This window comes from Cannabis sativa, chromosome 7 (genome assembly GCF_029168945.1).
Source record: "Cannabis sativa cultivar Pink pepper isolate KNU-18-1 chromosome 7, ASM2916894v1, whole genome shotgun sequence".
NCBI lineage: Eukaryota > Viridiplantae > Streptophyta > Magnoliopsida > Rosales > Cannabaceae > Cannabis > Cannabis sativa.
The window spans coordinates 16,885,180-16,899,836 of NC_083607.1; the positions used below are offsets into that span (position 1 = coordinate 16,885,180).

General features: G+C 28.4%; 1 protein-coding gene and 1 long non-coding RNA gene across 2 annotated transcripts; one reads left to right on the forward strand and one right to left on the reverse strand.

Moving 5' to 3' along the window:
* The first annotated feature begins 440 nt into the window (after positions 1-440).
* LOC115697759 (rop guanine nucleotide exchange factor 14) lies at positions 441-4,483 on the forward strand. The gene is made up of 8 exons (XM_030624881.2): positions 441-787; positions 1,123-1,236; positions 2,024-2,359; positions 2,509-2,663; positions 2,759-2,833; positions 2,931-3,203; positions 3,300-3,650; positions 3,760-4,483. The coding sequence occupies exons 2-8, from the start codon at positions 1,137-1,139 to the stop codon at positions 4,183-4,185; spliced, it is 1,716 nt and encodes a 571-aa protein (XP_030480741.1). The 5' UTR covers positions 441-787; positions 1,123-1,136; the 3' UTR covers positions 4,186-4,483.
* Positions 4,484-6,153: 1,670 nt separating this feature from the next.
* Positions 6,154-9,315, reverse strand: LOC115706630 (uncharacterized). Its single transcript, XR_009683498.1, has 2 exons — positions 8,819-9,315; positions 6,154-6,517 (listed from the first exon to the last, which is right to left on the reverse strand). It is a non-coding gene; the product is annotated as an uncharacterized LOC115706630 (long non-coding RNA).
* Between the last annotated feature and the right edge of the window lie 5,342 nt (positions 9,316-14,657).

The window sequence follows — 14,657 nt, forward strand, 5'->3', positions numbered from 1 at the left end:
AAAAAAAAAAAAAAAAAAAAAAAAAACTGTTTTGAGGTGTAAAAATAAAAAAGCCCCTTAAACTTAACTATTTATTTATATTTTTTTTTTTTAGAATACTATTTATTTATAATTAAAAATTAAATTTAAATATTTATAAGACAAATTACTCTATTCATTTTGCTTCCATATCTTGAGCAGTGCAGTTCAAATTTTCAATCATAAATCGAATCCCCGTGACTTTTGCACATATTTTAAAATTAAGCCTTAGTTGTCAACGAAGAATTACGCTTACGTTTTTATTTTTATGATTCTAAGAAATAATGTATTGAAATATGATTAATTGGTTTCAGCAAAATATATAAATAATATTAATTGGTTGTGGTGGTGTGCGTTCCGTTGCGTTGGGACAAACAGTAGTAATTTATAGAAGAGAAGTAGAGAAGAATAGAATGTACAGGAAGTGAGAGCTTTTAGTAACAAAACTAAAGAAACAAAAAAAGTAGATATATGGAGAGAGGGAAAGGGAGAGTGAGACAATTGATACACATTATTATGAAAATGTTGGGAAGATTTGAAATTGGAGCTTACTAAGTTGAAGTGGGGGCCAGTACTATTACTATTAGGTGAGTGGGTGGGACCACCACTGAAGCTTCATATTCTTCATCTTCACACATAAAAACACATTACTCAAACCCAACCAACCAAAAACCCTCCTCAAATTTCTTTCTCTCTTTCTCAGGCTCGACTTCAGCTCAACAACAAAGAAAGAACTCTTTTTATATAAATATATATTGTTGATTTCCAGGTTTGCGTTTCTATCTCCATTTTTTGATACTGTATTTTTCTATTAACATTTGCGTTCAGCTTCTTTTCCATACCAAGTTAAAGAAAAGTTATCTTTCCATTCTTTTCCTTTAATATATGTATATATTATATTGTTTATTTATTTGTGAGATTAATAGTGCGTGAGCTCGTGTGAGTCTATCTAAATACATGACTTTTCAACCTTAGCTTTATATTATTATTATTATTATTATTATTTTTTCTTCTTTTTGCCTTGAAGAAAAAAAAAATAATAACTCTAACATTATCTGCAAAAACCAAAACGCATTTTAAATATAAAAATGATGATATATGTAGGGAAAGATAGGATAATGATGATGATGATGATGAGAAGGAGAAGAAGACTTGCATGTTGCAGCGGAGAGAGAGAAATTAGCATGGACTTTGATGAGCATGAGAATGGAAATGAGGGTAAGTTTGTTTATGCATTTTATATACAATTAATTTTGTTTGCCTTGATTTTTAAAGCTTTAACGTTACTACCACATGGGATGTACAGTCAAGTGTCAAAAAATAAAGAGTATCTCTTTTCTTTTCTCTTGTTCTTCTACATATGAAATGAAAAGGTCATACTACCTACTCCCACACCAGGAGAGAAAAAGAGGCTCATACATATGTGCTGCATTGAAGTGAAAACATTTATTCATTAAAGGACCACCAGCCCCACCTCATACATCCTCATAACAACGCATTTTTTCCTCCTTTTTTAATTTCAAAATTTAAAACTTTATCACTATTTCGTCTCATAATTAAATAAAAGTACCCCACATGCGGGCTACATGTATAGCTTTTGGTAGAGGGCATAGAATAAAAAATAGATGAGATGATCCAATAACATATAAACAAAAAGGTGATTGAGATTTTTCAAATTCTCTTTTTAACCTTTGGAAGAGTCAGTCAATCAGCCCATCCCTTCCTCAGTCTCCCCCACCCACATGGCCACATACTCTCTAATCATATTCATTTCATGACTCATGGGCCCTTAAGAAGATTGAGACAATCAAGCAAGTCACTATTCCTCAATCTTTAAGATGACTCAACTCTTCATTCCAAGTCCTAACTCTAAAGTCATCGTATTGTGGTTTTGTTGTTTGAAATTCGCAAGCACATTTTAGTCATATAATTAATGTTGATAAACCTATTCAGAATTCTTTTGACAATTATTCTTATAACTATGCTCTTCAATTAACATAAACAGGAGTTATGACTTATGATGGCCTTGAAAATTGCATTCGCAACAATCAAACATATGAAAATGAAACTGACTCTTTTGAGGATGATGGTGATGATGACTTGAGTTGTTCTTCCACAAAAGATGCTTTTGGATTATTCCATTCCAAATGGGAGATGTCATCAGAGAGGCCCAATCATATCTCTCTCAAAGAGAAGAATCCTGATTATTCCATTAATTTGTCAGAGGTGGATGCCATGAAAGAAAAATTTGCAAATCTCTTGTTGGGTGAAGACGTTACAGGAGGCTGCAAGGGCCTCACCTCTGCTTTAGCTTTGTCTAATGCTATTACAAATCTAGCAGGTGTTCCATTGATTAAAACACAAATATCTGATCTTTTAAATTCATTTATACAGTTTACATATTGAAAAAAGGGAAGAGAGAGAACAACAAGTCAGTGATATTATATAATAGTACAATACCATCTGAAATAAGTAAAATTATGTGTGCAGCTAGAGTGTTTGGAGAGTTGTGGAAATTAGAACCTCTAACAGATGAAAGGAAGAGCATGTGGAGAAGGGAAATGGACTGGTTGCTATCTCCTACCAAATATATGGTTGAGTTAGTTCCAGCTAAACAAAATGGTGCCAACGGTCGGATGCTAGAGGTATTATTATTATTAGTTTGAATATTTGGAATATCCAGTTGAATTTTCCATTCAAAAGAGTATTTTATTTTATATTCTGTATTTTGTTGGCGCAGATAATGACCCCAAAAGCTCGTGCAGACATCCACATGAATCTTCCTGCACTTCAGAAGTTAGACTCTATGCTTATTGTAGGTGATCCTTCACTTGCATGATATTTTTGAACATTGGTATTCATTATTCAATCAAAGCTGTTTTAGCTTAACATATTAGTTTTGTATCATACAGGAGGCTCTTGATTCAATGGTGAGTACTGAGTTCTGGTATGCCGAATGTGGTAGCAGGGCAGAAGGAAGGAGCAAAAGTGCACCAAAGGGCAGCAAACGATGGTGGCTCCCCACACCCCAAGTGCCAGACTCTGGCCTGTCTGATTCAGCAAGGAACAAGTTAATTAAGCAGGGAGGGGTGGTTCATCAAGTATTCAAAGCAGCAAAATTAATCAATCAAAGTGTTTTGTTTGAAATGCCTGTTCCCGACATTATAGGGGATGCACTTCCCAAGGTAAACCAAAACTTCCTAACAACATTGTGAATAAGAAAAGTTAAACAAACAAAGTTGAGTGACTAAATCATAGGCGGCTGTGTATACTTGTTGCAGTCAGGAAAAGCAAGCTTAAACGAAGATCTGTACAAGCTGTTGACAGCAGAATCAAAGTCAGCAGAGGAAATGCTCAAGTCCCTCAATTTGAAATCCGAACACAATGCCCTTGAGGTGATTAACAGGTTGGAGGCTGCTGTGTTTTCATGGAATGAGAGAATTCGGGAACAAGGAAGCGTTGATTCGCCTCTACGAGCATCATGGTCGACCTTCATAAAGGATCCCATGTCTGAGGTTGATAGGATGGAATTACTATTGGACCAAGCAGAATTCCTTATACAGCAGCTCAAGGCCAAATATCCGAACCTACCCCAAACATTTCTTGATGTTACAAAAATCAAGTATGGCAAGGTGAGTTCCATGCTTATATCCTATAGATCAAGCATTTAAGAAGCTGTACACATACATGCAGATTAGTTTGAATATGGTTTTTGATTGAAGAGCTGTGTGTGTAATGTAGGATATTGGGCATTCAATCCTAGAAGCATATTCCCGAGTTCTTGGAAACTTGGCATTCAGCATACTTTGTAGAATTGGAGATGTTATGAGGGAAGATGCTGCAAGCAATCCTAATGCATCAACAAGTTGCTTTGCAGGGATATTACTCAATGTCACTAACAACTACTCATCAATAAGATTTGATGGTGGTGTAAAATGTAGTCCACATTCCAATTCTTCTTCATCAACAGCTACAAGTGCTACTAGTAACAGTAGTAGAAGTAGTAGCAGTAGCATGAGTATTAGCAGTGGTACCTGTGAATCAGAATTTAACTCCTACTGTGATACAAAACCAAGCCCATCTGTGAGCTCCACACCAAGTCGACGTCGAGTTTGGTGCATTGGTAGAGAAGCTTGTGTCAGTGTGTCCCCTCCAAACTCTCCTTGATTACTTGGTCTGGGTTTGCCAGTTACAATATTTATATTTTATATATATAATATAGTTATTTATATATGTTGATTATGTAAAAATGTAAATAAAGTATTTTGGGCTACGTGCTTGATTCATGCACGTCTTTTTCTCAGAATTGGCACATCCAAATTCCAATTGGAACAACGAAATATAGCCTTTGATAATTGATATGCAATGCCACATCATTGTGAGACAAAATTATGTTAAATTGTTCTAATAGGCCATAACAGCGAAAAAAGTCTTCTTGGTAAGGTTGTTATGTTATTTTGCGATCTACTCGGTCTTGGTGAGAGGTTCTATCTAATGTTAAATTTATGTGTAAATATTATTTTGAAATTTATGTTTTGTAAAAATTATTAGAGAAAATTACGTTCCACAACGTAATTATTAAATTATTTGTATAATTACTGCTGCAAATTTTATTCATGAAATGTGGCTAATAGTTTTGAAACGTGTACCGATATTAAATTCCCATGCTCATTACTATTCAATCAAGTTTATATATTTTTACATGTTCTCAATTTTTTTTAAGGGTTATACTATTAGCCATTCACTTTAATTTTTTTTAGGCACTTTTAACTTTTTCTCTTTGTTTTTGTTTTCTTTAATAAATTTAGATATAATTCTCTTTCACTTTCTTCCTTTTTGTTTTTTTTTCTTTAAAGGTTTAAAGAAAAATTTGGCCGCCTGAGCTCAAGAGTTATACTTTTATAATTTATTTTTCAAGGTAATCATTTTAACATATGAAAAATGAATACATTTTAAAAGTTTCTTTTCTATTTAGTTAACAAAATTTAATATGTTAATCAATTTTTTTAGTTACTAAAAAATAGTTTGATATTTCATATTTAAAAAATTTTCTAGATTATTTATACCTAAGCTTATTTTATAACAATTTTGCTAAATTTCTAAAATAACTTAAAGAAACCACGTAATATCTTATAATTCAATACAACAACTAACATCATACATTACACTAATTTTTGTTATTTCATATTTAAAAGTCACTAAAAGTTATACTTTGAAGAAATCTATTTAATAAAGCTATTTTAATATATTTTTTTTATATATAAAGTAACCGAATAGTATTTTTTTAAAAAAAATATATATTTATCACATATTAAAATAGTTATTTTATTATTTATATATATGTAAAGTTCCAAAATAAAATTTTAATAGAAAAATAACTAATTGATATCTTATTCACATCAAAAGCAACTAAATAGTTGCTTTTTTCAAAACTCCCAAAAAACAAAAATAAATTATACTAACTAAATTTATAGTTTACTGAAAAGTATTTTTATATACATTTCAAATTTAAAAGTTACTAAAGGGCTATTTACAAAAATGTAAAAATATGGGAAAAAAATTCAAAGTTTTGATAAATATGGCATGTAAACTTAATTGTATTAAATATGGTATTTTTTTAAAAAAAAACTTAAAAATATGGGAAAATCATTAAAGATAAAAAAGAATACCATAAAAAACTATAAAATTGTGGTTATTTTTTATCATATAAATTAATCAGTTATTTACACAAACACTTTAACTATAAATTTTTTTTTTTTTTTACAAAACAAAAAATCTACAAAAGCTAAAACAACAGTAATATAATTGTGTTAAGGCAAAAATTAAGACAACAGTTTATTCCATGTAATCAAAGCCAGTTTTTTAATGAAAAAACCAGTTATACAATTGTCAAAAATCATATATAAATTTTACATGCTTTTTATAAGCTCAAAAACTTGATCATCAACCCACTATCAAAACTAATTTCAAAACTAATACCAACACAATACTAATATTAAAACCAGTTACAAACTTCTCAAAAACTCCAATACTAGACCATCAACACACTACCAAAACATTAATTGTCCACTAAAGAATAATACTAGTCGCAAATGAAGTAGAGAATATAGTAAATTGCTAGAGTTGTTATCTTAATGAAAAAAACCAGTTATGTTATGGATGTCAAAAATTATACATAAATTTTACATGCTTGTATTCTAGATACTGTATGGAATATTGAACAAATCAAATACAATACCAACATAAAATTAGTTAAAAACTTCTCAAAAGCTCCAAGACTTAATCATCAACCCAGTACATTATCCAAAAAAGTCATTATCCACTAAAATAAAATATTAGTCGCAAAAAAAAGTAGAAAATAGAATGAGAATATTCGTTGAAGTTGCTATCGTTGTCAGATTATCATCAAAAAATTCGTCGGAATTATCTTCATTATTGGAAAGTCACCATTGTTAGACATTGGAGTTGTCACTGGTGTTAGACGTTGGAATTTGATACACTGAAACCAGTTACAATAACCAGCTAGTTAAAACTATAACTGAGAAACTAATTATTTAAACCAATCGAATCAAAAACTAAAATATTAGAGCCAGTTATGTAAAACAACAAAAATAATAATTAAATAGGAAAATCAGTTACCAATTCAACATAAAATAATCAAAAGATAAATTGAAACATAAAAACTAATTTCCTTATAAAAAAAAAAAAAACTAACAATTAGATTTCAAAAACCAGTTACATTAGATAGTTTGAAACATAAAAACTAATTCTTAAAAAAAAAATAACAATTAAACTGCAAAAACCAGTTACATTAGATATCTAATTAAACAAAATTAATAATTAATATAAAAACAAAAACATAAGAAACCTAAAACAATAAAATGATATATTGAAACATGAAATAGCTAGTTAATTAAAAAAATTAAAACATACCACAAAAGAATTCTTAACGTATAAATAAATTTAAATTACTGAAACTAGTTATGTTAAATAACCAATTAAAAAGTGATACAGAAAAACTAGTTACATAAAGTAAGAAAATTACGTAAATCTGACACAGTAAAACCAGTTTCTTAAAATAACAAAAGAAAAAATGACTTAAACCTCAATTACGTATAATAACATACAAACAATTAAACACGGAAATCAGTTATTTAGTACAACCAACTAAAAAATTGAACATTCATAAGAAGATAAATTAAAACAAATTAATATATTTCAAAAAAAAAAATAAAAATGCATACCAAAGATAAAATCCTTAAAATTTGGATCATATTTACTTTTTTCTTTTTTTCTTGTGAATAACCTTCCTAAGAATTTTAATTTTAATGAGAGGAAGTTTCTTATCAGAGTCAACACTTGAATCTTTAGCAATATCCTTATTAGAGGAATCATATTCCATCTGAACAAAACACAAAAAATAAACTGAAACCAGTTTCATCTTACAACAACAATGAACATTATAAAAACCAAACAAAAATGAGTTTCGTCACACAACAACAATGAAGTGTGAGAACCAGTTTCGAGTCTAGAAATAAAATAATAAAAAGAAACTTAAAGTAACAAATATACAATAACATAAAAAAAAATGGAACAACCCATTACATAACCCCTAAAATCTGTGAAACCAATTTCGAAGTTATAAACTATGTGAAACCAGTTTCGAATTTGTGAACCATGTTAAACCAGTTTCGACCCTATAAAAAATCATAACAAAACATAAATGATAAACAATAAAAGTTAACTGAAACCAATTTCATCAAAAACTAAATGAGAAAAAATACACACACACGCAAATACAAAAAATAAAAATATTGATTACAAATATAATCAAAGCAACACACAATACACAATAATAATCTAAAAACAAAATATAGGAGTGAAACAAGTTTCAAACCTAGAAATAAAATAATAAAAAGAAACTTAAAATAAAAGATATACAATAACATCATAAAATGGAGCAACTCATTACAGAACTCTCAAAACATGTGAAACCACCAGCTTCGAACTTGTTAACCCTGTGAAACCAGTTTTGACTCTAACAAAACTTGTAAAACCATTAAAAAAAAACTTGTGAACTCATACAAAATCCTAACAAAACTTATAAAACCAGTTTCCCTCATATAAAAAATAAATTTAATATGACAAACTTACAGAAAAAAAAAATATATATTATATATATATAAAAAAAAAATACTAAGATACCATATAAATTTTTTTAACAAATGACTTATAAAATTAAACAACTAAAATAAGAAACCAAACAATCAATTAAAAATATAACAATAAAAACCAGCAATTAAAAATATAACAATAAAAACCAATTATGTAAAGCAAGTAAATTAAAATCTCATTACCAAACCCCCAAACATGTGAACCATGTGAAAAAACTAAAAATCAGCAAAAAGAAGCAAAATGCCAACATGATTCCAGGAGAAGGCTCTTTGAAACAAAGTAAGGACATAGAAGACTGAATTTTGGTCATGAGAAGGTGTTTGGCCACAAATTTTGGATTGTTAATGAAAGTGGAAATACAAAAATTCGAAAACTTGTTCACCAATTTAAACTGTACTAAACAATTTGGAGGTACCAACAACATGATTTTCTCTACAACCTCACTTGGCAAATTACAAAATCTAGCCATTTTTATCATGAATGATCAAACTAAGCTTTTAATTAAAACTTTTTTATTCATAAAAACCGAATATAATAAAAATTCAAGAGCACAATATCAAAAAATCTATCTTAAAGATAAATAAAAATTACAAAAATAGATACACAAGTAAAGTGAGTAGTTGACCTTAATTTGTGTATGCTTAAGCTCTTCCTCTTCTTCCTTTTCAACCTGGTATTTAACCCTAATAAATTAGAAACAAAAATGCATGTAATCAACAATGGTGGGTATTAAATTAAGTTAAAAGGTGTTGGTTTGAAAATAGAGTATAATGAATCGATTAATGTAAATAAATTTCCAAAATCAATTACTTACTCAGCACTTGTCTTCTATTCTTCCTCACACCAAATACTTATAATATAACATTATCATTTGCTTGATAGTGAGTTTCATAGTGAAAATTTTGTAAAGAGGGCAAAAGGCAGTAGCGGTGGTTAGAAGGGATTTGGTCACCGGAGCTACAGAGAGAGATAGAGAGAAGAAAGGAGAGAAGCAGCCACAGAGCAGTGTGGTGCGCCTTCGGTTTTAGTCCGATTGGAGAGAGAGAGAGAGAGAGAGAGAGAGAGAGAGAGAGAGAGAGAGAGAGAGAGAGAGAGAGAGAGAGAGAGAGAGAGAGAGAGAGAGAGAGAGAGAGAGAGAGAGAGAGAGAGAGAGAGAGAGAGAGAGAGAGAGAGAGAGAGAGAGAGAGAGAGAGAGAGAGAGAGAGAGAGAGAGAGAGAGAGAGAGAGAGAGAGAGAGTAACGTTTAGGGTTAATTGAGATTGTGATTCTTTTTAGTTAAATATGGGATTTAAAAATTAAATTTACAAAAAAGTGGCAAAAGAAATACCATAAAAAACTTTAAATTTAGACAAATGCCATACAAGGGTGGTAAAGTTAAAAAAGCCATATTTATCAAACTTTTGTATAGAATCCCATATTTAGTGTAATTTTCACGTTACTAAATTGTATTTTCATAAATTTATTTTCTAAACAAAATTTAATAGACTGCTAAATAATTTAGAAAGAAATTAACCCGTAAAAAATAATTCTAGCTATACCGTTATCGTTTGATCTCAAGAGTAGTACTATTGCGAACTATTTTTTTCTTTCCAAATAATCATTTTGATATATGAGAAGCATATAAGTTTTATCACTTTTTGCTGGATAAATTGTTCGGAATCAAAAGTAACCTTATAGTTTTTTTATGTTTTGTTAATGAAAAAAAAAAAAGCAACCAATAACATAAACGGAATTCAATGTGCATGTCAACTAATTTTATAGGTTACTAATTACAAATTATTTATAATTTTATATCTAAAAGTTACCATATAGTATATATTCTATATAAACTTATTTTATAGAGTTATTATTAATAACATCAAATAAGGATTATATTTTTTTAAAAAATATATACTCATTTGCTAATATAAGCTATTTGGTATATATATTTTTTAATTTTATTGTAAATTATTAAAGAAATTTTTACACCAAAAATACAAATTACACACTTTATTACATATAAACCTATACACGGTTAAAGCAACTTTTTTACCTTTTCTCTATATTTTATTACACATATACCACATACACATCACATCTATGCACCAGTCACGTCAACTCCCCTATCAACCATCATGCATCCCTCAATCACTTCCCTCTCTCTTTTTCTTTTGTTTTCCTTTGATTTTTTTATTTCATTTCAGTTTTTTTTTTTTGAAATAACAAATAACCTCCATTGTTGAACCTTAACTCCCCACGATTCCTCAACCATTTTCCCTCTCATTTTTGTTCTTCAAAATTTTTTCAACTCCCACTAAACCATCCCATAACCTTTTTATCTCTTTCTTTTTGTTTCCCAATCTTTATATAAAATGGATGTGACCCGTTCTTCTTCATCTCCTTCCCCTGTTCAAAAAAAAAAAATTCAAAATGGGTTTGAAATCACTAGCTAATAAAGCTAAGGGAAAACGTCATTTTATTGAGGAGGAAGACTCTGATTTTGCTCCTCCATTAACGAAGCGTGGGAGAGCTCCTCCTAAGAAGAAAACAAAGGTCGGTGTGCAAGAAAAAATGGCTGAAGATGTTTATGGGAAAAACAATAATGTTGGTGCTGCTGTTCGAACTGAGGTTTGTTTTCGGTTTCATTTTCGTTTCCCCCCATTTTAAACATTTTCTTGTATTTCCATTTCATCGTTTTGGTTTTTTCTGGTTTGTGATATTTTAGGTTTTTCATTTTAAAATTTCGTTTGGTTTTCTTTGGATTTTTAGGACTTTAATTTTGTTTAATCAATTTTATTTTGTTCTTGGGTTTGGCATTTTAGTTTGTTTCTTATTACTTTCGTTTCATTTTTGTTGTGTTTTTTGTTCTGTTTGTGTTTCTAGTTTTTTTTAGATATTTTGAAACATTTGTTTTTGTTTTAGTGTCTCTAATCAGTGGGTTTTAGTTTTTTTTTTTTTCTAGTTTTTTAATAGTTTAATATGTTTATGTATGATGTGTTTTGGCAATATTATTAGGTATAGTTGTTTGCTGTTCTTTTTTAGGTAACAATTCGATTTAGATGTTTGTAGTTTATATTCGTAGAGTTGTTTCTGCTTGTCAGTTTGTTTTTAGTTTTTTTATAGTTTTATTATAGTTTGTATACTTGTTTATTTACAATTTATATTTATTGTTGCAAAATAGTATTTTTTTAGTTGCATTCCAGGACCTCTTTCAGCTTCCGTTGTAATTCTTCATAGTTACAATTGACTGAAATGTAATGTCCACTAGCTTCATAATTTTCATAATTCATTCGATCATCAAATTGTCCATTGCAGAAGACTAGGAATGGAATGTCTTTTTTTCCTGTGATTTTGAAATTGTTATTAGTGCAAGGCAACGATATTGAAACTGGTTTGATTCTGTTATGAAATAGAGTAGAAACTTACTTCTATTTTCTTCCCTTTGTTCAAGTCTTATATTTCCTGTTCTGATTCCTGCTTTTGTCATTTTTATTTATTTTATTGCTGTTAATAAACTAGAATAAAACTAAAATGAAACTATTAAGAAACGTTTAAATTTATTTCAGAAACTAACTATTTCTCAAAGTGTTTTCTCCTTTTCTTATTTCCAAAATAAATTCTTGCAAACAATTGAATTAAACTAATATAAAATAATGATGCAACTGTAAATCAACTTGAAAAACCACAACACTTAATTCAATTTAATATAGTTGTGGTCATTGTGTTTTTTCATCAGTTTTATTTGAATCAGATCAATTGAATTAATAGTTGTATTTTTCTCGTTTTGGTTTCATTTTGGTTGTTTTGCAGTTTTGAAACGAGCGCGTATTTTCATCTTCATGGTTCGCTCTGTACAGCTGAAGGCTTAGTGCATGTGGTATTTTTGTAAATATTTGTATGTGGACTGTATAAATGTTTAATGGGCCGGCTCAAAGTATTTTTGTAATTTTTTTTCCTTTTTTGTATTTTTCTGTTTTTTTCCCATTATTAAATTTAAAATATATTAAAAGTAATGTAGAAATTAATATATAAATAAGTAAATAAAAATGTCACATAAATATAACTTGATCAACAACATTATATAATTTGAAAATAAAATTATAGTTTTACCGAAACAAGTAATAAAAATATATATGAGATATTCATAAACCAATTAGTATTTTATTTAATCTATTATCTTTCTAAAATATAGTATTTTATAAATATATATTTGTTAACAAAATATAAAATAAAATAAAATAAAAAATTATTTTTGATTTTGAATATTTTATCTATTGAGAGTAAGAGAACATTTTGTTTCACACTTATTACAATGATTAATTAAAAAATAAATTGCAATGATTCTGTAGCTAGATTTTTTTTTAAAAAAAAAAGATCAAGTTTGTGTTAACTCAAACAAAAGAAAGAAAAGAAAAATATTAGAAGTTGGCACTCAAAAAAAAAAAAAAAAAAAAGACACTAACGGAAGCTGACACAAAAAAAGAAAAGAAAACATATAAATATTGCGGTTCGGTATTCAATGACGCTATTTTAATGAATAAATTACTCATTGTTATTTCTATAAATATTTCGTTAACTACGTACAAAAAAAAAAAAAAAGACACTAACGGAAGCTGACACAAGAAAAGAAAAGAAAACATATAAATATTGCGGTTCGGTATTCAGTAACGCTATTTTAATGAATAAATTACTCATTGTTATTTCTATAAATATTTCGTTAACTACGTATATATTTATAAAATCCCCAAATTATTAATTAGATTTTTTATTTTATTTAAGGTTTATTTGCAGTATAATTACTTAAGTTTTATATTGTGTAGCAGATAAATACCTAAGTCGTATTTTTGTCAGTTTTTCTTCTCTTTGTTTGGATTTGGTTATCTATTCACACCCCATTCTCTCTCACATGTGTATATACTTACATGGGTGCACTCGTATTACCCATGAATGGATAAAATTAGAAAAAAATTAAGTTTTTATGCTTAACTTTTCTATCTAATTAGAAAAATCTCTCACTTTTATATCATATGGGCTGAGATTGTTACATCGGTTAAAAAAAAAATAAAAAAAAAGTTTTTAGCAAAAAAAAAAAAAAAACAAGACAAGTAAAGTTGAGTTTCACTTAAATATTTTTATATGAACATATTTTTGATATAGTATAAAAAAGAGACATTTTTTTATATATATTTTTTAATTAAGTAGTTAAACTAAGCATAAAAATTTAAAATTTCTTTTAATATTCGTTATTAGATCCAAATTTGATGATTTAATATTTTTAAAATTAATATTTATAATTAAATTTGTTTAGTAACCATTCATGGGTAATACCCATTAAGAAATGATCCATACGGTTACATATATATAAATGTATATGTTACAGTAATGACTTTAGCAGTGTCTTTTTTCAATCAATCAAAGATAATATGGTGTGTGATGAGGTTTAGTGCCAAAATATTATTCGAATTTGTGCATAGATTTTTTTTAGGCTCATTCCAATTTTTTAAATTTGTTTTATGGTTGTGTTCACTGTTCATACCCATTTTCTGGGTTTTTATTGACTGTTCAAGAGAGAGAGAAAGAAAAATAGAGCAAAAAAAAAAAGAAAAAACAGGTTGGTAGGATGAGGATTTGATCTGTTTAATGATTTTGGATTCTTGTATTATGATTTGGTTATTAATGGAATGGGGATTGAAGGAGATGAAGTCGAGAGGAAAGACAGAGATAGTAGAAGAGAAAAGGGAAAATATATGTTTATTTTTTAATGATTTAATTTTTAAAATTTTAAATAATTTTTTTTAATTTTTTAAATTGTTAGAAAAAAAAATTAAAAATTAAATGACATGGACCTATTAAGGACTGCCACGTAAGTACTGATTTGACAGTTAACGGAGAGGTACTTACGGAAGTTCCAAGAGTGTAACGGAAGGTATTTTTACCGCCAAAAATACGACTTAGGTATTTATCTGCTACACGACATAAAACTTATGTATTTATGCCGCAAATTACTCTTTATTTAATGACAAAACGAACCCTGTATTTTCAAAAATGGTACAAATATAACTTTTAGCTTAATTTTTGATAATTTTTTAATATAACCAACTTGAAGATAATTCTTAACACGAACATATGTAGAAAATTTAACCATAGTTTTATCATAACAGCTCTAAGTTGGATTATTAGTAAGTTTTATTTGGACAAAAAATTAATTTAGGATCCTATTTGTACCATTATGAAAAATACAGGGTCCATTTTATCAGTTAACAAAACAGAGGGTCTAATCTGTAACTTTTACAAAACACATGATCTAAAATGGTATTTACCCTAAATTTATTGTGGAGATCTTTTTGAAAAACAAATAAATTATTTGTGGGGAACGAATTTGTATTTTAAAAAATAACCCATTGAGCGTGAAATTAAAGTTGTAAATACGAGTCACGTTTTTCAACATAGCACTAGCACGACCTGACAAGAAAAAATATGGGCTT